General features: G+C 41.1%; 1 protein-coding gene across 1 annotated transcript in view; it reads right to left on the bottom strand.

Annotated features, from left to right (window-relative positions):
• LOC136992337 (double-stranded RNA-specific editase 1-like) overlaps positions 1 to 18,832 on the bottom strand; it is a 48,271-nt gene extending 29,439 nt beyond the window's left edge. Inside the window, exons 1-3 of the mRNA XM_067298677.1 lie at positions 18,738 to 18,832; positions 15,826 to 16,760; positions 1,729 to 1,843 (exon numbers count right to left, since the gene is read on the bottom strand). Coding sequence (XP_067154778.1) covers positions 1,729 to 1,843; positions 15,826 to 16,760; positions 18,738 to 18,765 — 1,078 coding nt within the window. The 5' untranslated portion in view covers positions 18,766 to 18,832. The remainder of the gene's footprint in view (positions 1 to 1,728; positions 1,844 to 15,825; positions 16,761 to 18,737) is intronic.
• Positions 18,833 to 24,529: the final 5,697 nt, after the last annotated feature.

Below are 24,529 nucleotides of genomic sequence, written 5' to 3'. Positions count from 1 at the left end.
CCCACTTATACTTTGTATTTACTTGGAGCACAAAGTATGTGCGTGGAAGGGATCTTTGATGAGCTTATGTTTAAGCACCTGTACTAAAACCAAACCCCTTACTTTCTGGATCACATAATACTTCATGAGAATTTGGGACATCATAAAGGTTAGGGCAGAATGATCTCTTCTGGCACTAAAGATAATTCAGTGTTTTTTAAATTAATTTTAGAAATGGTCAAACCCATCAAGTTTCCTTCTCTTAGACTTGCCAGGCTTTCAAGCAGTTTCTTGCATTTACCAGTGTAGTCTCTGAGGCTTATGGTTAGGATGCAGAATACCAGACCGAAAACGTCATAGCCACGTGAGGCAAAGCAGCTGAACCAGTACCAAATAACTTTACTGGCAGCAATCTGTACAAAACCTTCACTCTGACAGAAGCAATGCCCAATTTGCTAACACACGCGCACCGCTCTCCATTAGGTTCTGCACAGTGAAGCCATCAGCCCTTCTGCCGGTTCCACGTGCTTGTCAGGTGGATTCACAAATGCAGCCCATTGAGATGCCAGCAGGAGTACTGGACCTGCTCAGGTCCTGGGGAAACCCAGATAAGAGGGGTCAGCACTGAGAGCCCAAGGAGCACTGCCTTCACAGCAGCAGCCTCCTGAATGCACACAAGTGTGAATCCCAGAGGCCTGAAAAAGACCATGATGAGCCTACAAAGAGGACAAGAATAACCACGAATGAACTGCCCCAACTGCAAGAAGTCTTAGTGCATCCTAAATGGGGATGCGGCCAAAGCTCCCGGATACCTCGAAAATTCTGTGAAGCAGTCTGTGGGACTATCCTTTGTTATAAAGCAATCTCATTTCTTCCAAGAAGGAGGAGAAGAATAAAAATGACAATTCAAACATGGTGGGAGAGGAGATCTTGCTCTGACTTGTACAGCTAATAGGGTATTTCATGACAGGTCCAAAATGAACTTCAGTCCAATCAAGTGACCAACTGGACTAAAGGCAAGGATAAATCTTAACATAAGGAAAATTCAGCAGCAGCACAGATGCAGATCAGCTTACGGTGGAATTTCACTTTTGATCCAACTGTTCCGGCAGAGCACAGATCTCATGTGAGCAATCACAAAAGCACAACCTTGCTGCTGGTTGTACGTGCACACTAGTGTCAGCTGCTGAAACAGAAGCTGCTTTCAGCAAGTATTTTTATTAAAATGACCGAGACACTAAGCACCAAGAAAGAAATATTGCAAGAATAACTAAATAAAGCGCAAAGTCCTAAGGACTCGGAAAGCAAGCATAATTTATAACATTATATGCCAAAACAGAAGATACTGTCTATGTGACTAATGTGCTGAATGTTATGTTTACATTTATTTCCAAAAAGGTGCATAATTCATTTCAAAAGATACATGTGTTTTATAGAATACGATTTATCTCAGAAGTCTCAATTAGAAGTCTCAAATATCTCAGAAGTCTCAGGCATCTCTACCTGTACAGAATATAGGAACTTTGTTGAAATAGAAGTATTCGCAGGTAGAATTTTCTTGTGATCACATTTAACCAAGATCCAAGTGCCTTAAACACAACAGTTTGAAGATTAAACAGTAATATATTTCAATACTGGTTGAGTGAAGAAAAGATACGGTTTCTTAGAATACATCCAGAGTTCTGGTATTTAAGCAGTTAAAATGGTGTGGGTGGGTGGGTGGTTTTTTTTTTTTTTTTTTTTTTTTACCTGTTGTCATCACAATTCCAGCAAGGACTTTCCTCCGTGCATGTGGAGATGTGAAATTTTCTGTCAAATCACTGAATTTATCTACAACCAAGCGTGCAACAGCATCAGCTAAAACCTGTAAAATCACAGAAATGCACATTAGGAAATTAAACAAATAATAAAACCATTAGGTTATAAAGATCTGCACTTGTACTGATTTGACATAATAGATTAAAAGAGTTTGCATCGTTCATTTTTAGAAGATTGATGGGACAAAGATTTTCAAGTTCTGCAGTGCGTCCAGGAGCTATCTAGGGTCCAATTTTCAGTTATACTGAACTCTCATAGCTCTCTGTAGGCTAAACTGGAGCTCTGTGTGCTCTGCATCTACGAAAACAGGGTCAGACAGCCTTAAGCCAAGAATCAAAACAGCTAATGTTCATGATTGTTATGAACATTTGAGGCTTATGAGAACAACTGAATAGACAGTTGAGTCAATATTTTCATGCTCAAACCTCAAAACACATCAGTTCAGTATCCTAAACATTGGACCTGACAAGAGGATTGAAGTGCAAAAACCAGCCTCTTCAAACCATCATATAAACCTTTTATAACCATGGAATTAATTATGCAGTTATTACATAAATAAGAATGAATCCATTTTCAACAGTAGTTAAATTTTATATTTTTATTTTTACAAGACATATGCAAATTTAGGAATGGAAAATGTCAACATATAACCCAAAACAAGCCATCAAAAATTAGGAAGATTCATCTCTCTCACCTTCGGGAAAACTTGAATAATAGATACATCCTTATAATTTGCCAACAGGGTTGGCAAGCAACATGGGTCATACTGTAAGGGTGAATAATTTCTAATATTAAGGGAAACTTCAAAATACCAGTCCTGCTTTTGTTGAACTCTGCCGATGGTTCAGTTCAACACTGCAGCTAATCTCACCTGATGTTCTTAAGGCGGTTGGAACCATAACAGCTAGAGGAAATGAGTCAAAATCAAAATCTTGAATTTTCACCTGAAAAGAAACTGAAAACCAGGGCAAACCATGCAACAACATTGCCTTTGAGGAAAAACACTGGTTAATGCCTGTACTTGGTACTGGCTAAGTGGTTTTCACATGCACTCCATGAAGCGCAATACCCCAGCAGTGTGCATGGCAGCACAGTTATTTATTCCAAAAGAAATGGCTGAGTATGGCAAGTTACACGTTCAAAAAGAAACAGCTGTAATCTAGATACATAAAGAAAGAGAAAAACCTTCTTAGGCATCTTCCTCTTATTTAGAGGAAGTAGGAATGCCCATTAAAACAGGCTCTTTAAGGCTGATTGGGCTGTTTCAGACACCATCACACCACCCAGGCACAAAGAAAGAAGCCCAAAGCTAGTACGGGAGATGTGGCAGCTCATTCTCACCTGTCTCCCACCAGGATCAGCATCAGGATCCAAAGAGAGAGGGAGAACTGAGAGCTGGGGAGGGAACCCAGTCCAGACCACGGACCCCTGCAGATGGGTGTCCAGCTGTAAGCTGCTAGCTAAGCTCTTGTTACAGTCAACAGAGATGCAGTCAACATGGTGGACCGTTCAGCTCTCCCTCAACAGACTGCCTGTATTTGATCAGCTGAGCCACCCTCCAGACTTCACTGAGCAGCTCTCCATTGACTATAACGGCAGCTCGGACACTCATGAACACAGAAACACCTAGGCTTAATATTTTTGACTACGTGTAGCAGTCTATAGTTTGGAGCCAAATCCCATCGCTGAAGTCCCAGGTATAAAGAGCTCAGTTCGGTTGTCCATGTGTTGCCCCCAGCGGTACCCGAGATGCTGTGCGGTAACCACCTGGCCCACGATGCTCTAGAAGAGCACAGGTCCTGTGTCTTATCTGCCAGTGCTATGCAGATGTCTTTGGTATCCAAGAGCATTGAATGTGGTGCTAAACACATGCGTGGGCAAGTAAATCAAGCCCAAAAGGACTCTTGAGACTGAGAAGATTCTGCTTACTAACTACCTTTGGGCCCCTTCAGTAATGGAAGAAAATCACCGTTCTCCTTCCTCCTAGATAGGGTCCAAGGCAAACCAACAGTGCTGATGGGCAACAGTACACAGATCTGTGTGGAGGGATCCAGTTGAATCTAAACAAAAACTTAAACATAATCGGATCTAAAAACGCATTGCCAGGGTCAAAAAAAACAGAGGGCTGCAAGACTGTCAGCTCAATTCTCCACCATCATCTTTGCAAAGCCCGTAAGAGCTGACAGCCCGGAAACAACGTGAAGGAATTCTCAATGTTAACCCCCTTCTGGGAGAGCTTTAGCAGCCAAGGAAGAAATAGCTACAGCCTGTGTGTCATAATTTCCGAGCTCTACGGCTTTTTCCAGAAGCCTACTGGAAACAAAGACTAGTAGTCAGTGGTGACGGAGGTCGCATTTATCCTAAGCTTCAGTCAATGTTTTGCATTGCACAGTTTGCAGGTTTTAAGAGCCCCGACACTCCAACTACGAATTTTCATGATGCATTTGAATAGACTACAACTCAGAAACTCTTATCTCACTAATGCAAACAAAGTATTTCTGACGCTGGACCCAAAATTCTGTCATAATCTGTGCTACAATAGCATCATGATCAAATGACACAAAATTTAATTGTGCCAGTCCCAGAACTTATATAATGCAGTAAATAAGAGTGAAACTTTGCAGGATGAAAGACTATAAGGTAAATAAATACACAAGAAGCAAAACAATAAATGCCACAGTTCTATACTCATCTTGGTATTAGAAATGGAAAATTAAGACACACGTAGCTTAAATAATTAACCTGCCTACAGCTACATGGCAGACCACCGCGGGGAAAAGAACTGAACAAAGATCAGAGTCCCATTCCAACACTTTAGCCACAAACCCGCTGCGTAGTTTGCTGATAATGCTTCCTAGTTGCAAGTTTCATGCTCTCATTTCTAAAAAATCATACCTAATTTTCTACTGTGCTTTACATCAGACATACTGGAGCTTCCAGGAGAATATGGCTGGTAGCTGACCAGCTATCAAGCAACGCATAACCATGCTGATCAATGTTACGAGAGAACATATTATTGCAGAAGTAGTGAAAAACTTCTCCGAGTACTGATGTACCCTAACCACAAGCAGAACAGATGCTTCAGGAACAGCATGTTGAACCAAAGCATCAGCATGCCAGAAAGGCTTGCTGTTCAGGTAACAAAAAATATGGATTATTCCTTCTTTGTAAAAATTAAGCGTGGTCTGAAAGAGTCTTCTCAAACACTTGCCTACATAAAAATGCCGCATATCAGAAATGGTGCTCACAAAACCTTGAGCCAAAAACCACCGGTAGTAAAAGGGAAAGGTACAGAAACGCTTCTTTCAGGATCTCTGAACATTGCTTCCTTATGTAGCTCCTCAGTCCAGATGGCTAAATGGAGGCTGATCTGCAGAGGCCTGTAATCTCCCCATTTCATAGGGAACCAGCACCGCTTGATGAGGCTTTTTGTCATGGGGCAGGAACTCAAACTTCTAGGCATTTCTGGGAATATACCCATGGACAAGTTATCTGCCAGTACTGCTGATAAAAAGGTATTACAGGCTCCGATAGCTACTTGACAAGTAATTGGGTGGAATGCTCATATATAGGGTTTATATATATATATGTGTGTGTGTATGTATGTGTATATATATATATATGTATATATAGCTTTTTCTGACAAGATTATTTCTTACATAATTGGTGAAGTAGATATAACCACAGTGTTAGTATACAAATGAGAATATGGTGAGTCTTTCTGGGAAAATGTAAGCTTATGCAGAAGGATGGGGCTGCATCTCAAACAACGTGGAACTAAGCTGCTGGCAAAGAAACCTAAAAACGCTTGAATGAATTATAAAATAAGACCCTGGAGAGCGTTGATAAGAAGAACTAAGCAGAACTCAAGCTAGACAAAAATGTCCACTAGAGATGTGAACAACACAGAAGAAACTGTGAGGGAGGGAAAAAAGAAAAGAATTTTACTGATAGAAGCAGGTTAATATATTAAAGATGTTATTGATCTGATATCCAAGTTGCATAAAAACAGGTGCATGGTGAGAAATAAGCACTATTAAATGTCTACAGATTAAGTTGTCAAGATTTTGGTCTTGTATAGGTTTGAAACTGCGGAATACTTACCCAATAAATTAGATATGAACTATCTTTTTCTCTCAAGCAGTCTATTCCATTAAAATAGTAGATTCTTTAAGAGCACTTGTGTCTATTTATGCATTTCATGTGGCTTGCTATGGCTCAGTAAGTCAATAAAGGGAATTGGTGCACAAAATTCATGCATTTTTTCCAATCACCTCAACAAAGATACCACCTCACCTACAAACATGTTTCCCCTAGATCTCCTGGACATACCTCAGGTGGGCAGAAGAGCAGCAGGACGACAAAGAACAAGTCCCGCAAAGTTGCAGTACTTTGTATTTCAGATTTGTCTCACCACTCTAGACACGCCACTTCCTCACAGCACCGCAAAGCCTTTTCCCACCTGACTTCCACCGGAAAAGATGGAGTGTTTATCTGCTTTAGGTTACATTTGACAATTAGAGAATCAGACTTTTTAGCCTGAATAGACATGCTTTTATCAATAAATTATCTTCTCATTAGATGAGGACTCAAGTCTGGCAATAACTGCTGGGACTTGCCTATTTGTCTGCCCTTCAAAATATTAAAAATAGTAATAAAAGTCCACTGACTGAGATTTTACTGAAACTATAATGGTCATGGCAACAAAAATCTCACCGTTTCCCATAACACTGTAAGTCAAAAACTCTTTATTTATGACACAACCAATCTGATTCATCTGGAACTTTTGCTGCCTGTTTTCTTACCATCATCTTCATGTCTCAAAAACATGTAAACTACAGGGACACAGCTGGCTGAGCAGCTCAAGGAGACAGCCTCTGCTACTGACGACAGACAGATCCCTAGTATATTGGTTTTTCAAAGGAGCAGTAACTTTCCTCAGAAGAGCTTAGAAATGTGCTGCCTCACTAGCTCTGCAGAGTCAAGGAATAGCGATAGATCATCACAGAATCACAGAACGGTTGAGGTTGGAAGGGACCTCTGGAGATCATCTAGTCCAAGCCCCCTGCTCAAGCAGGGTCACCTAGAGCACGTTGCCCAGGATTGCGTCCAGGCAGGTTCTGAATATCTCCAGAGAAGGAGACTCCACACCCTCTCTGGGCTACCTGTGCCAGTGCTCTGTCACCCTCACGGTGAAGAAGTTTTTTCTCATGTTCAGATGGACCTGCCTGTGTTTCAGTTTGTGCCCGTTGCCTCGCGTCCTGTCGCTGGGCACCACTGAAAAGAGTCTGGCTCCGTCCTCTTGACACCCTCCCTTAAGAAACTTGTACACATTGATAAGATCTCCTCTCAGCCTTCTCTTCTCCAGGCTAAACAGGCCCAGCTCTCTCAGCCTTTCCTCATAAGAGAGATGCTCCAGTGACCTTGAAATCAAGGAGGAAGTAATCCAGGACAAGCACTTCCTTCATGCTAAACACAAGATAAAAACCAGATGTCGTGTTTTTATTGCCTATCGCTCACTTTTTCTCTGCAGGCACTTTTGCTGATGCTGGGGCAGGGGAGGAGGGCTCCTAAAGAATAAAGAAAAAGAATCAACGGTGTTTTCTTTCTGTTTATCTATCTGTCATAGGGGCCATGTTGTCAAGAGTGGAGTACCCTACTAGAGATACTTCAAACTCACTTCTGTCACAGAAGAGATTAGAAAGGAGAAGCTCATTTATGGGACTGTGTGTAAATATGAGCTGATGTGATAGGGAACTTGAAGGATTAGTTGCCATAGTCATATACTTCTAATCACGAGCTCCCAATAAAAGAAGATTCTTTTTTTTAATCAGTAAGTATTATTACTTCAGAATATCTTTGCTGCATATTAATGCTTGCAAGAGACTGGTAAACTTTCAGGAAAGTGTGATTTTTACTAAACGACATTGCTCAACTGTCCCCAGCAAAATGTCACATTGAAGAAAGAGTGCTTTGTAAATATGCAATTGTGGAATGGGACCACCCATAGTTTCCCTCAAGCTTCTCCGCAAAAATAAATAAATAAATAAATAAATAAATAAATAAAATAAAAATCTGCCTGGATACAAAATGCAACCCTCATGGACACACACCACAGGAAATGGAACTCCTCTGGACTAATTATCAAAGCCTAGACATTCCCCCCATAGTCTTCTACATCCCATGCCCCCACATCCAACTGAACCACAAAAACATCACGGCACCTAAGATATGCAAGTAGTGTTCCCATAGTGAAACAATGTCCTGGAAAGGGAAACTACAAGTCTAGTGGTTTGATTTCGATTAAAGGTCGATGCTGCTTTTGGAAAATATTTTAGATAAAGATGTTTGCCTCTGTGGATCATAAGGCGTGGAGGGAAGGGAAGAATCAACCTTTAATACTTGCAAATTCATTCATCTAACAAAGATAGCTGGAAAAAAGTCTGCCTTTACTGTCAGGTATCCAAGAACGCTCTACTCCAAGCTGCAGTATTTCCTGGTACACTTGGTTGGGGGTATCCTGAGATACCCCAACAGGATAGTTTTGTGATGAAAAAACTTTGACCAACCTCTGTATTTCAAAATGGTGAGATAGCTGCTCCCCTAAAAACACTGTGCAGACAGTTGAGCTCTCCTCCATGGCAATCAAGATTGACAGATTCAGGTACAACAGTTTAAAGCTGTCGTTTCAAAAGGTACCTTCTTTGGGAACAACACTGGGTTAAGCTCTTCCTACCTTCTTACAGTCCACTTCAGCTCTCCTGGGTTTTGGGGAATAAACTTTCTAGGTGATACCAGCACGAGTGTTTACCCTATGAGCTACATTATGATCAGGGAATAGATCCAGATCAGACAATAATTTTTTGTTATCTTATTTTCAGCTCAAACAAGCATGGAAAATCCTCAGGCCATCACCATTTATCGCTAGCAGTTTCAACCTGGGCAAAACCAGTTTCGGACAGATGCTATGGCAGTACAGCAGAGACAGAAGAGACAACGCTACATGTGGGAAAACATTTTCTGTTCTCCTTAAATTAAGGCTACTATAGCCTCGAAGCTGATCTCTGGGCAAACACTAGAGAAGCTTTTGCATATATATTTGCAGACTTAGGGACAGAAAATCTTTTCAGCGATTCTTAAAAGTTTTGAAGAAAGCAAGCTTGTACTAGCCAATCAATTTTATGGTTTTTCGTATGTTTCCTAGAACCTGAATACGCTTATTATTATCATATTGGGTGCACACTCTAAAATAGTCTCACAAAAGCAGAGTAAAAACAGTAACAGTTGAAGTCTATATGTAACATATGAGCTTACTGAGGTTAACTGTTCCATTTTCTCAAATCCATAGTAATATTTTTAAACTGCTAGTCTGCTGAATTAAAAAAAAAGAAGAAGAAGAAGAAGAAAAGGAAACTCTTTCCTCAGTGACCCTTTTTATGGCTTCTACAATTAATAAGGATATACTCTGAATTCAATTTTATAAAAGGGATTCTGAGAAAGGAGGTGGAAGGAGAGACAGAAGAGAGCAGAAGGGAAGGAGCCTGACAGAGCTGAACCTTACTATTGCAAAGGAATTATCAAAGGTAACAAGGGGCGCAAACTGAAGCAAATGGTGCAGGATGTCTCTGAAATGAAGGCTGGAGGTGGGTGAGGAAAGGCGCAGCGGAAGCCTGCCAAGGAGCCCGGCCGCTGGAAGCAAAGAGGCCACAACGCTCAACTTCTCCTCCTCCAACCGCTTTGGATCGCCTCCAGAAACAACCATGAAGATTTTTCTCTTTCCAAAGAGATATTCCCTCTTGTTTTATTACCTCGTTTAACAGGTCAGTTTAAAGACAAGGACACCAGATGAAAATCACTTCATTAAATGAAATATACTTTAAAGGCTGTAATCCTCAACGCCTGTTTTTCTTGATAAGCCTAAGGAAGAAGTAAAAATGAGAGTACAAAACAGCTGCTTAACAATAACTGCTTAATAAGTAGTTATGCGGGCATTCCCAATGCACCCATAAATACACTGCGTTAGAAATCTCTGAACTTCCCTAACTGACCAGACAACTTCAGAGGTGCCTTCATACTTAAACTTAATAGTTTGCAGACCTCAAATTTGTTTTGGGGCTGATAAAAATGTCAGGTTCTGGAAGAAAAAAATCCAAGGACTTGAAGCTCTGCCTCCCCATCAAGCCCAGACCACTGACCTGTCTGGGGGGTGGATCTGTCATATCTCTTTCGGGATCTATTCCATCTCATATAAATAAACATTAATTGAAGCAGAATTTGAACTTTCCTCTCCCATTCTCAGGAAGTGCCCTAACATGAGACACATACAGTTTCTCTACCACCCTCTCCTGTATTAACTCATTTATTCAAAGTTGGATAATTCAAACAAGGAAAGACCCAAAATAGATGACAGTTTGCTCATTGAGGCATGTGAGCTCAAAGCTATTTTGGGTGCATCGTTCCTTTCTCTGGTGCAAGTTACAGTGAAACCAGTTCTTTTCCACATATACAAAACAATTTCAGTTAATAAATATTTTACAGCAATGTTTCAGAAAAAGAAAAAAAACCCTGAAAATCTATGTTTTAAAATATTCTGAACCTTAAAATGTTCAGGTCTGTCTGGATCTGAAGGAAGATCTCAGCAGGAGATCACTCCTACCAAAAGCAGCTGTTCCATCTAGATAAATGCTGGTAAGTACTGAAGCGGTGGTGGACCAAGGGCGCTTCAGGGGTTGACAGCACTCTTGGATCTGAGCGGGGAACTGACCCAAAACTTCCCAAACTTCTGGGCACTCTTTGGAGCGCTAGGGATCTTTCCTCTTCCTCTCAAGCACAAATGTTCTCCCTCAGGTTTATTTCTTCTTACCTTTACAGTTTAGGGCTCATGTGAACTTTCTCACAAGCTGATGAGCACTGGCAGTGTCCACAGTAGGCAAAATCGGGGTCAGCCTGGCACATTATCTCTCCTCTGACAGTGATCAGCATACACAACTCAGAGAAGGTGCAAACATATCTATGCTAATAAAACACGGTAGTTATTTTCTAGTTCTCCATGATAAAAAAGTTTCTTATATTTATTTAAAGAAACTCCAATCAGACAGTAAATTCTCTCATTACTTACACAAATGTATCTTTTTATCTCTTTTAATTCCACCACAATTAATTCAAGACATTACTCACGAATTCCTATGAACATATTCAGTATGATCTTTCTACCAGGTCTGAATTTCTTACATTCTTATTCAACTTTATACATTGAACATATTTCACTAAACACTCTAGGTGTCTTCAAGCATCTCTCCAGAGGAAGTCTTCCCAGACCTTTGATCCCTTGCATCACTTACTTGTACATCGTTTCTGTTTTTTAATACTTCTTTTTTATTCCCTGCCTGCCCCAAATTAGACCAGGATTAAATACTGTACCTCAAGTGAAAATACCCATCACACTATTGGATCTCACTCAATTTTTTCCGTGTAACATTTTGTTTGCACGTATGTCCATAATGATACACAAGCTCTTTCTGCCCTAAGTTGAATTTGCAATAAATGAGGTGAATAATTAAAAGTATTCCCTCTAGTGGATGTTTTAATTATTTTCATCTGCAATTATGCTGCTTATTTATTTAGTTTGTTGCCTTCTCTCACAACTTCTCCAGCTTTCACTAATCTAAATAACTCTTTCCGTAAGATTCAATATTTACAATTTCAATTCCCTCATTCCTATCTCTTCAGTTGTTTCCAGACCCAGCAGTGCTTCCCCTTTGCATCACAACTCATTAGCTATCTTTTTAAGTCAACAGTTTGAGGAAATCTGGGAAATATCATGATAAGCTTCTATGAAGGTTTTCCCAACCCCAGCCACCAGTGGCCCCGAGAGGATACCTACCCTGGCAGAACAGTTTCCATCACAACCACTGGCAGCAGGTGTTGCCTGGACCAGCAGACTTTACTAGAAGTCACAAAGTGCACAATATGCACTGGAAACACTGCAGGAAAAAGTACCAAGCGCCTGGAAAAGTGCATTACTAGGAGGCAGCAGAATTACTGGGGCACACCAGAATGCATTGCAGCAGGTTCAAAACCAACAGGCTGAGATGCTTCTTCCCATAATCCGCACCTAAACTGCAGAACTTAATACTACAAGGTGCTGTGGAAGCTAAAAGTTTACAAAAGTTCAAGAAAGAACTGAAATTCTTGCGGGGGGAGGGAGGGTGTCCTAATCCGTCAAGGGCTCTTAAATGGAAAAATGCCGTTTTTGGCTAAGAAAATTCTTGAGTTTGGAAGAATATGCTGGGGGAGTGTTGCTAGAGATATGCCCTGTTCTCAGTTTTCTCAAGGCATTTGGTATTGGCCACCGTCCATGCTTGATTTTGCTTTTAGTGACAGCATCAGCCCACCTCTTTCAAACCCTTGCAGCCCTCTTGGGAAGCAGGGAATGTCTAAGGGAAAAGAAAAAAAAAGTAGAGAAAACAAGTGATCTCTGGGACAGCAAAGGACGATTTGGCACCAGGGATAGGCCGATGGGCGAGAAGAAGCTTCGGTCCGGCTCACTATGGCTCTTCCTGGGGTTCAGTGCCTCCAAAATACTCCTTTCTTCAGTAACCTGATTTGGACTTTACGTGGACAATTTGCAAACGCCTGGTTGCAATAGCTACCACACTTCATCTATAAACACATGACACATTTGTCTTCAGAGCAGATTTTAAAATACTGTTCACCTTTCTCTATCTTCTCTATTCAGTTCTCATCAACCTTAAGTGCCTACAGACTCTATAGATCCATGATAAGCCTTAAACATGGATTTTAAACATTTTAACAACATTAACCTAGATGTGTTGAAACATTTAATTTTCTTCCACGGCAAGGAGTGGAAGAGTGCACATTTTGGAGTCCTTGGTATATGCTTTCTCTTACTGCTAATACAGAAGGTTTCACCGGATTGATTTCTTTGTTTTGGAAAAGTAAAGCCCGATATGTAAGACTGATGAAATCTCTTCCACGTTAATACATTGGATGCCAAGGCAATCCATACACGAGGCCTGATTTTCGTCAGGACTTCTTCATCTGTTCTGAGGCACATTTTATTAAGCGACTTACTGGTTTCAAGCCACTTTCTCAGCAAAGAGATTCTCCACACCACTGGCAACCTTGCTTCATCCCTCACAAAAGGTCAAGCTGGAAATAAGCAGATATGCTTGCTTTGCACAGACTGATTTTAAATGTATTAAGCCACTGGATTAGCACTTTGATAATCCACTCCACGGCCCAAAAGACTATACCAATGTCCTTTTTATAAGCTCATTTCCAATGTAAACTTTCCTTGTTTCATTTGATAACTTACGCATGTATCTCCAAATTTAACTTCCTCCACAGTGTCTGCAGCTATCAGGTGTGTAATAACTGATATGCATTCCATCCAATACTTACAATCAGCTCCAGAGTAATAATAATCTTTTCTCTCCTCTAAATTCTTTGCACTCTATCAGTTTTTCTCATGAGGCACCACAAATTAACCATAACGTATTAACTATGTATATAGCTAATCTACAGCATATTAGAGATGTCTTAGACTTGTGCAGAGGATGACCACTGACTCTCAGATCCATAATGTAATGCTATCTCAGACTACGCATCTTGAATTGTCCTGTCCTTTTTACCGCACAGCTCTGAACTGAAAATTCATTTTGAACCTGCCACTCAGACAGTAAATTCCAACATCTTTATTGGCATGACTACGTCATACCTTTACTCTTTCCACTGAACATTTGGTATCTTGGATTTTTCTCCCCTTGCATGCACCGAGCTTCCGATTTTTCCAACCCAGTTACCATTTTATTTGGTCTAAGGGTTATAACACATCCTATCCCTTTGACGTCACTTCTGTGCTCTCCAGTGTTTGCAGCTTTGCTCATTTTAGGATTATCTCCAAATTTATCATCTTTACACATACTGAATAAGCACTGTGTAAAAAAAGAACAACCCACAAAGAGTATAAAGAAGATAAATAAAGCAAGACCTAATACAAACCCTTAAAAAGTCCCACAAATGCTGAAGTCCCTTATTAACTACTAACTACTAACAGACTGAATTCTTCCTTGATACAATTCCAATAACTTGACAGCTAATTCCAATTGTAATTAAAAGCACATTAATACAACACACCAAAGTGAAGAAAGGACAATAAATTCCTGACTACAAGCTGATCAAAAGACTTCTGAACTACTTCTAAAGCCTGCTGGGCGCTCTTGAGTTTATGCCATGCTCTGTGTCAGGGTAATTCCACAGCCGAGTAGCCTATTCCTTTGCGCACCTGTAACAGATGTAAAACGCAATCTGGTCCTAAAGGACCCTTTGTTCTATACAATATAGATATGAAGGTCAGCATAGGAGCACTGCAAAAAAATGATTGTATGTGTTGCTGTTTTGTTATTTAAAAACGCAGCCCAAGGCTCGAATGTCCTGGCCATCTCCTGCATAAGGGCAAGCGTACCTATAGCAATAGTCGGTTTTACGGTGCAATAGGCTAAGACAGCTGATAGTGATTCACAACATCAGGAATGAAGATCAAAACCTATCCGAAGCTACTCTGAATAATTCTTCCCCACTTCTTATGGCAGTTCCAATTTTGACCATTTTACTGATTCAAGAACTAATACTGTGCAAATCACTAGAGTGAACTACTTTAGCGGCTGGTGCCACAGGCTTTTTAAAAAGCTCTACAGAGAATGTGGTCTGAATTAACTGAAACTACTGAGAAATCATAAACAGAAATAACTAGATGAAATATCACCGTCCTAGATTTGAAAATGCAGGAAACATTCACCGATAATGCAATAATTGTGCAACATAAAAAGACAGCATATATGAGTTTCCAAATGATGCAAATTGTCCAAACATTTTGAGGGAAAAATGTACCTAAAATATTCACAACCTCAAATTATGTTCTTTAATCCCACTTTCTTGAATGATGCATTGATTTAGACAATAATATTTTATATTTTTAACAAACTCTAAAACCTTCCTTGGGGATAGCAAAGGTCAAAGCCTTGAAAGTCTCATTAAAAAAAGCATACAGAAAGGTGCAAGAAAATAATAGGCAAGTATTGGAATTGAGATAAGCATATGTAATGTTAATATAAAAAGGCCAATGGATGCACTAGAAAGAGGTCATTTGAAAAATGATTACTGGTGTCTGACTGGGGAAAAACAAAAGTACATAAATAAGGGGGAATTTTTCTTGATTAAAAATTTACTCCATTCTAGCTACTTTACATTTCTTGTCTATGTCTGGTATGTTCAATACTTTGCCTAATTCATCTATTATTTGATTTAAACTATTTCTTACCAGATTTACTTGCCAAAGTAATTTTCACATATTTGTCGACTAAAATAATTGTAAATTTCAATTAACTGATTTGATTAGTGCATCATCCTTTAGCTGACAGTTATTTAAAACTCTTCACACATTTCTTGGATACACGCACTGAAAGTCTGGCTTTTATTCAAGTACTGGCTGCAAGGGACCACTGCGCTGGCCTCACTTAACCTGTCCTTGACATTCGCTGTTCAGCACCGTTCATGCCAACAATTTCGGTTTGCAGGAGAGAATGATTTTCTTCTCTAGTAAAAACTGTTGCATCAGATAATCAAATTATTTAAAGCAGTAAAATCCTGACTTGAACTCCATCTGTGCACAGCTGCCTCACACGAGAAAGCCATGATTCAATTTTTCCCCTGATAAAAACTGTAATTTAAGCGGGCACTAAGCTATGCTTTGCATTTTATTACGCGATGTGATTAAGGCTGAAAGGATCAACAAACAAAACCTCTTTGCTGTCCAACGGAACAGAAGGATTTCAGAATACAATGATTTCACGTCGCTGACAGAAGCCGTAAGTGGATAAATCACCCAACAAAACACGCAAGCGGTGTAAACATCAGAAATATGCTTTAAGCTGATTCAAAACAAATGACTCGGATACTCTTGGCAGTCACCGAAATATATGAACAAAAAGCAAATAGGCTCCTCACCTGCGGTAAATGTAATTGGAGCCCCTCGCTAGGGATGGGTTGTCGAGATGGAGTCTGGTCCAGCTGCATGTTAAATAAGGATGCCAGAGCTGACTGAGCAGCCCGAGCTTTTGCGAGCTTTTTATTCCTTCCTGATCCTTCAAAAGTCTGACCATCCACCGCCACTGCCATGACAAAGTTTTTAGCATGGCTTTCCCCACTTTCTGAGAGAAACTCGTACTTCAGCCCTGGCTGCAGCTCGTTCAAGATCATTACAGGGTTCTTTCCACTTGTGGATGGATACGGTGATGGTGCAGGGAGAGGTGACTGCATAAGACTACTAGTTACAGTAGACGTCGACAAACCGTAGTCCCCACTAGAGCTAAAGGATCCATCGCCATTGGACCCTAAATAAAAGGAAGCATCGGAAGGAACTGGAGTTTCAAATCCATTGAAAAGCGTGTCTGGAAAGTCTGCTTGGTCAGACATAAAGTCTGTGTTCACGGACAGAGTCCTCCCCATTGCTAGATGTGCTTCAGAGGCGTTTGGAAACTGCACGAAAGACCGCAGAGCCTTCTCAGCGGCGTGGAGCTTTGCTTTCTTCTTCGTAGGGCCGGACCCCTCAAAGACCTGTCCGTTAACTTCGACCGCCATCACAAACATGGGGGCATGAACCGGACCCGTCTGGGACAGAAGTTTGTACTGTAAACCAGGTTTTATCTCATTAAGCTGCATCAGGGCATTCTTTGGCAAAACGGGGCCCGGTGTTTTCTTCCTCTTCTTCGGGCGAAATTTGGAGTGGCCATTGTTGCCCTCCTCCAAAGGACGCTTTCTGCTGCTGCTGCTGCTACCACCATTGGAGAGCTGAGTCCCCTCCCCGGGGCCTTGCACACTGCCATCCTTAGGGGGAACGTTGTCCATGTTGCGGTTTTCTTTAACATCAGTGCTGCTTGAACCTGTGGTGCCCAGAAAGAGTAACTTACAATGCCTTCGTTGCAGGATCTTGTAAATGCAAAATTTATAGATTCCTTTATCTATCTTTGTAACTGGTTAAGTGATGTGTGCTCACAGGCTAACGTTTCTGCAGTACAAACGGAGAGCTAGATCTCCTAATAATTCAAGGAATAACATTCAAGAGCGATTTCTGAACTATGCATTTGGTATCTTCCTACAGCAATAAAACACCGAAGCTTTTATTTTGCATTCAAATCACACTGGAACAAAACTTTTACTCATAAATTACATTTGGCCTGAAAAAGGCTTTAGACCAGAAATACAGTTTATACTATTTGCAATATACACCTATAAAACAAAAAATTACCACAAGTAAAATAAAAACAGATGCTGAAGACCAAAAATCAGGAAATTGATATTAAGAGCTATTCCAGGCAAGTTCACTCTTACAGCTGAAGAAAAATGAAGCATTCAAAAACAATTAAGTTTTTTAGTTTTCTTTTTATGATAATCCAACATTTCCCAAGAAAAACATGTTGTAACTTCTTCAAACTGAATTTCACCTGTTCTCTTCTAAAGCTTCCTATAGTGCTGGGCTTCAAAAACATTGCGAGAGATGTAGCATTTAGCCACTGTCATTCAGAGGGAATAAGCAGCCTCACAGCACTTCACCAACGTATTCATTAAGATGGTCACTATATTTGACTCTTTTTGTGCTTAACATATATTTAAACACTTCACTAGGCCAGGGTTGGAACAATTAGCTGTCTAATGAGAACAATCAGGCATCCAAGATACGTGGTGAGCTGAGCACTGTGATTTTTTTTAGCTCCTCCTTTTGCTTTTCCTTCTTCCAGCTTCTGCTCTCCCCCACTTATTTTATGTATGTTGATTCAGCCTCCTTCATTTCTCCCTTCTCCCCCTGAGCCTGCCCATCCTGACCTCTAACTGCACCCTAATGCTTATCATCTGCACTTCCAGCGTTTCTCCCTCTTCCAGATTGTTTTTCTTCTTCCAGTGGCCTCTTCTTACCTCTCTGCCAGCGTGAAAGCTGTGATGGCAGAACGCGGAGGTATCTTGCATTGCGTAACTAACACCCCTGGCAACAAGCAAACCACAAACACTGCAGTCATTCTAAGTGAAAAAGCCCAAGAAGCCCAGAACGATGCTGGCCACCATTAGCATGGTTTGTGCACTACGGACTACAGAAATGGTCCTGTCTTCAACATGTTTGCTTGAGGCACTGTACACACTTGGGGCAGGCCTTTGACCTTTCAAATCAGTACTCTTCCCTCACCATCTCATGTAATCACAATCTTTATTTCCAGGAAGCCTCCTAATGACCTGCCTACTAAAACTGCACAAAAGGCTCTCACCTGGATTGGAAACCTCGCACAAAATCTGCTCTTGAACTAATCTCACCTAGCTCAAGGACAAGGCGACCTGCAACCCTACCTGCGGGTCTTTCGGGAGGTGAGGAATTTGCAGAAGAGCAGCCGGAAAGCCGGGACACACAGTACAGAGCCAGGGCACAGAAAGGGTTCTCTGCGCTACCTACGCTAGCACAGCGGGATGCGTCAGTCCCATATGTGGGATATCGCTGCAGTGTACCAAACTGTTTAATCAATGTGAGAAAACTGTCATCGTTATTTCGTTGCCAGTTCAAAGTAGGAAGAGTCATGTTACAAAACTACAGACTATTTTGAAATATAAATATTTTGCATGATTAGCCAAGTGTTGGAAGAGAAATATGAAACACACACAGGGTAACTAGATTAGTATATAGCCATATGTATTTAAAAGTTCTTTTAGTGCAAAAGCTCTGATTCATTCTTCTATAGCATATTTAAAACATTCAAAGAAACCGTTTTAATTTGTGCTTACAAAATTTCTTCATAGTCACCCGCTGTGCTAGGGAGAGAAAGTCACCTTCAGAAGCGATTACATCATTTATTACTGTGTAAATAAACACGTCTTACTCATGTTTTCTTCATCGTCTACGTCCATTGTGAAATATTTTTGCTGGTTTCTTGGCTGGCGGAGACTGCTTCTGTCTGGAAAACAGAGAATGGGGTTTTTAAGCTTTAATGTGCCAACATACAAGCTAAAGTGATCCATCTCCTTCAGCATCCGCCGGCCTGGGCACTGGCTTTGCTCTGGGCTGCCCCTACGCTTTTCCCCAGTGACCATGGACAGCTCATTCTTCACATAACCTTTTTCGGTCATTCCTATTTCTGCAGCTGAGGGGCAGCCTGCAGAACTGCCAATTCTGCAACTTAGGCAAGCATTTTTGCTTTTTCTATGGCAGGCCACAACATTTTTAATCTGAAGATATAGACACGTATCAGAAGTACAACCGTACATAAACCCCATCATCTCACTGCAAACACAACTTTTCTTCACCAACTATTGCGGGTAACTTCTAGAGTCAGCAGTTTGTGACAGCAACTTCAGACCTGGTTAAGTGAAGAAATGCTCTTCCCGCAGTGAACCAGCAGGACGTCTCAAGGTAAAAACAATGTCAAACCCACTCTGCACGTGAAAGCACAGTTCAAGCAGTTGATACACTGAAGATGCAGTCATTTACCCAGCACCGTTCTGATGAAGGTCTGTTTGGTACCTAACACATGCCGCTCTTTAGGTATTGCTCACAAGTCCAGTAGTCAACAGGGAGCACTGAACCCAGAACCACACGTGAAAGATGTAGAGATGCACACTTCTACCAAAAGATCTGTTGTTACGGTGAGGAGAGTAAAACGGAGAATTAACCTCTTGGCATCCTTAACTGCAGTGGATCAAACCATGGGAAACCGTCATTTGTTTTGTACTTGCCGATCTGTTGAATTTTGTGTTCGCCTGCCTCTCAGCATTCCTAAAGTATTAGTAGCTAAATCCTGTGCTCTCTGCACTCTGCATTGCGTTATTGCTCTTTTTATGATGCATTTATTTTCTGCGGATTCCTTACCGTAACTGTTTGGAAAGCGTTTGAAGAGAGAATCGTATTGTGCAAATGCAAAACAGTTCTGTGATAATCTAGCCATTCTCTGAAAATTGTCAAGGCCTCTCTTTCAAAGATATTTCTGCAAGAACAGGAATTTCCAGGCAAATTTAAACTAAATTCTTCACCCCATCACAGACAGGCATGTTGCTGGCAAATCGCTCTGCCTCTCTGTTTCTGTTTCCCACTAATAAAAACGGAGAATAAAAAAATGGATGCCGTAAGATGGGCAGAGGGAAAGGGTCCCCCTGAATTTTCCCATTGCTTTTAGGACCAAATATTAACATATAAAATATGTTCCAAAGCTTTATTACACAACATGAGCAACACTATCACTATCTGGCAGCAGCTTCAGCTGTTTGAAGGAGACCACGTAATTCCAGTTGCTGCCCCTTATTCTGCTATTTAATCATGCTGTGGTCCTCCGGCCCTCTCTCAAGGCCTTTTGAACAGGCAGTGTGCATTCATCTCATCTCCAAAATCACAAACTGAAATAGTCTACACATCACCTGCAAAGGTCCTACTTTTCCTAGCACCCCCTTAGCAAGTCTCCCCATTTCTACGTAGTTCTTCTCTTTGAAATCAGGCACTACAGCAGTGGATTTGGGGAGGGCTTTGGTCACTCCTGCAAGGATGTGCTTCGAGCTATATTATGATCTCTGTTGTACAACAGCTCTGATCATTACATTTTGCAGGAGGCTCTTTGAGCTGTTCAGGACCAAGCTGAGAACTGCTTCCCCTCTTGCCTCCTTCTTTATTAGCTGCTCCATGATAAAGCAACCTCTAAATCCAGTCTTGATACGAGTCCTGACGTGACATTCATCCAGTTTACATGGGAGGGATGCAAGTCTACCACCATTATCAGGTTTCCCACCATGCTGCACCTCTGATCTCCCTTAGCGCACCACAGTTGCTGTCATTACCCTCCCTAAACAGTCAATAATACATTCTTAGTAATGCTTCTCCTACAAAGATCAATGCCTAGCAATCCCATGTTATTCTTTAACATAATTAATTATTCTACTACATTTCAAATTTCCTTTTAGTAACTATCAAAAATGCTAATATGCCAACATGACTCTGATTACTTTTGCTGACAGTCAGATTAAATTAAGATTCAACACCCACTTTTGTTAAGGGCATCTTTCATCTGGTCCGTCAAAACAAAGAGTCCACAGAAATCACAAGGCAAACTTTAGCACTCTTTTATTATTGCCAACAACACAGTTGTTTCCCATCAGAGTTTCAGCCTTTTACTTAGTTTACTTTTAACGCAGAAAGAGGGAACAGGGCTTTAAAGCTCCTGGAGCTTTCTCATTCCCAGTGCTGCAACACGTATCCTGAGGCCGTTAAGAACCTTGTTCTTTTCTTCCCTTCAAAAAAATATTTGACATGTCATATTTTCAGAAGCTGCAAGAATTTTAGGATCTGGATGAACCCAGATGCTGAAGTTCTGGGGCATCATTTCTAATTACCCATGGAAATTTTACCTACAAAGTACATATCTTCCTAAAAATTAATGATTGCACGGACACACTTTCAGGATAGGTGTTCAGGATATTCAGGACTCAGCAGAACAAGCGACAACCAATTCAGACCAAGGCTGCAGTCACGTATGCTGTCTTCAGTGGGGATTAAGACACCGGTCTTATCACTCCTTCACCAGGGCATGTTCTCTCTTCATCTCTGTTGACAGCTATTGCACAGCCAGGCTGTGCAGGGGACGAAGAAATGCTTGTGCCAGGTCAGACCAGGGAGCCGATTCTCAGCATGGATACACAACTGGTGGCACTAGCAAAACTACCAGAGAGTTCTGCAGCACTACAACAAATGATTCCTGGGCAAGGAAGAGGAGAGACACTGGCGATATCTTAAGATCGTACCGCCAGGAAAGACAACACATGGTGAAACCGTGGACTGAGGCTGCAACTGGAAGGGACAGTGAGAAACGGTCAGGAAGCAGAGGTTGCCTGTGCCTCCAAAAAAGGAGGAATACTGGAAGGCACGTGGCATAAAAGACACAGCTTGGTTTTATGCCATTGTATGGGTTGGCACAACTGATAACTGCGCCCATTACAAAGATCATCAGAAGAAAGAGGCGGCTTAGGTGGAGACCCTAGCAAAGCATGTTATGGTAAGACACTGATCAAACGAGTAGCTCTGCTAGCAGCTGAGCTCAGGAAACCTGGCTGCCTCCAGCTCCAACCCTCCTGGCACGATTGCCTCGCATCTCAGCAGCTTCACCTTGGCAGGACTGCCTCGTGCCGCATCAGCTTCAGCTGAAGTTCTCCCTGCAGCAGGACTTTCACAACACCTCTTTCCAACGTGAACACTATGATGTCAAACAGCACAGCTGGACTCACTGCAGCCCCAGGGGTTTTCTGTTTATGTATTGTTCAATACCCAATTTATATTGAAGTATTCACTCGATTACGTTGTTTTGCTCTTATTGCAGCCTCTCCCTCACTGGGGACACACATCTATATCTCTCTCTTCCATCTAGCTGTCAACTTTAATTAAATATTTAGCAATTCATACTCCCTTCAATGTCAACATTAGTGGAAATCAGACAACAGATTCAACACTTACTGAGAGGAGAGATCCATATAAATCAGTATGGTCACTTGGTAAGGATGATGTAAAAATAAAAAAAAAGTGGTTTAATATAACCAAATGGCTGCTTCATAACAATGAATTTTTTTCCAGTTCTTTTCCCACTTCCTGTGGGAAAATTTAGCTTCAGTTCCATTTTACATTAACATTAAAACAGTACTGAGCTTTAGCTAGTTAAAAAAAATGTAGAACTTTGCATTCAAGTTGTTCTTAAGTCAAAGATTGCCAGAAGTAACCAGACATTCCACTCATACTTATTATCTTAGTAGACACGTCATGCAGAGCACAGCAAATCCAGAGTCCAGATCTAAATGCCAAATATATTGAACCATTTTACGGGGGGGGGGGGGGGGGGGAACAAACACTTTGCTAACATTAAAAAAAGAAAACAACCAAAGAAAACAAAAAAAACTTGCATCCAAGAATGAAATACAATATGCAGGGATACTGAAACAAGTAATACAGCTGACCGCTCAACAGCTGTATAACCCGCTGGGATGGGAGACATCAAGTCCTCCTCTAGCATTTCAGCCACAAAAGCACCACTAGTCACCTCTACAGTCCAAACAGTTGGTCGAGCCATGGATCTATAGATAAAACCCCCAAGCGTCATCACTGATCAACCCGAGAGGAGTTTGGGACAGGATAAGTGCATGACTTGCACAGTGAAATGGTCACTTCGAAAAACAGGTTTTGTAAACCCATAGCCACTGGCACATACGATTAAAATGCAAATTAAATGTGCATATCAAACATTTACAAACTTGTAACTCAGAAAGGAGTATCAGATACTGAGAAAGGGAATAAATGTCAATAAAATATACAGACAGTATATTTGTGATGTTAACACCTATGCTAAGTCAAAGATTGTTATTCAGTAATTAAAACTATTTAAAATTGCTATATCCTCAACCGAACAAATCCTTCAGCAAGCAAACTATTTGCAGTCTTTATGGCTTACTTTTCACAGCAGGAGTTGAGCAGCACTTACTGAAAAAGCAAAATGCCTACTTAGCAATCATTAGGCTAATTAATACTATGCTTTTAAAAGTTACATGAGAAAGAATAATACGTCATATGTTTGTCACCATTTCACTTGCTGTTTCAATAATAAAACACCCCATGCATGGGTGTTGAGAGCCTGTAATTATCCTAAATTTCCTATCAGCAATGTAAAATGTTTATGACCACTCAAGTTTGTGACCTGAAAATGCCTCTTCATTCCTGAGAGACAATTTCCATTTCACTGCTCAACCCAGTCTAGAAAAGATACCGATTTGAGAAATTAAGAGGATTCTCCATAAACAAGGAGAGGAAACGTAGTGCCAAAATGCACAAAACGCATTTCTGAACAATACGAAGCTGCCTAGATCTCCCACTAGCTAGACAGCACAGACTAAAGCAGATCTTCATCACGCATATAAGCACGACGCACAAGACAAAGAGTAAAATTTCCCAAGGACTATGTCACCTGCAGTCTGGAACTGCAAGGGGCACAGAGCTGAAACACTACATTCACACGTACTACTCCTGAGACTCCTAGGGGCACTTGAAACCAAATTACAGAACTTCCTCAGCTTTTAGCTTTAGCTAAATTGCAGGTTTCACAGTGATAATCTCTCGTCCTTACCCTCATCATCATGCACCTTGCATACTACAGCCTCTCCCCACTGGTCCTTAACAAATCCCATCCTACCTTTCGTACATATTCAAAGAGTCTTTAAGACCATCACTTCAAACCTAGCTATAGATGCATGCTCACATCCATACACACTTTCTCTACAACTCTCTACAGCAATTTTGGTGTCCCCTGCTCCATCTGTTTCACTTCACACAAAACTGCAACACTTGACTTTCAGGGTTCCTCACGACAAGCCCAGCTCTATCACCACCTTTTATGCAGTAATGGGATACCTACCCGAACTTCATTCCACAAACACATCAACATTGATTGTTTCAGTGTGAGCACTATTAAACTCTCTTCTTTAGCAGGAAAACGGCAGGAATGAGTTCCCTGTAAGTATCCAGAAAGCTGTAATGTTATTCTCTCAAATCCTGCCCTAGAGGTCTTTTCCGCTGCAGTGCCCACAGGTGTTTAGAAACTGTTGCAGCTGCTCTGTGAGCCCATGTCTCATCGTCAACCTTGCACTATCGTGTTTA

This window comes from Apteryx mantelli, chromosome 6 (assembly GCF_036417845.1).
Source record: "Apteryx mantelli isolate bAptMan1 chromosome 6, bAptMan1.hap1, whole genome shotgun sequence".
In the NCBI taxonomy this organism is placed as follows: Eukaryota; Metazoa; Chordata; class Aves; order Apterygiformes; family Apterygidae; genus Apteryx; species Apteryx mantelli.
This window is presented reverse-complemented; position numbering and strand designations above follow the sequence as displayed.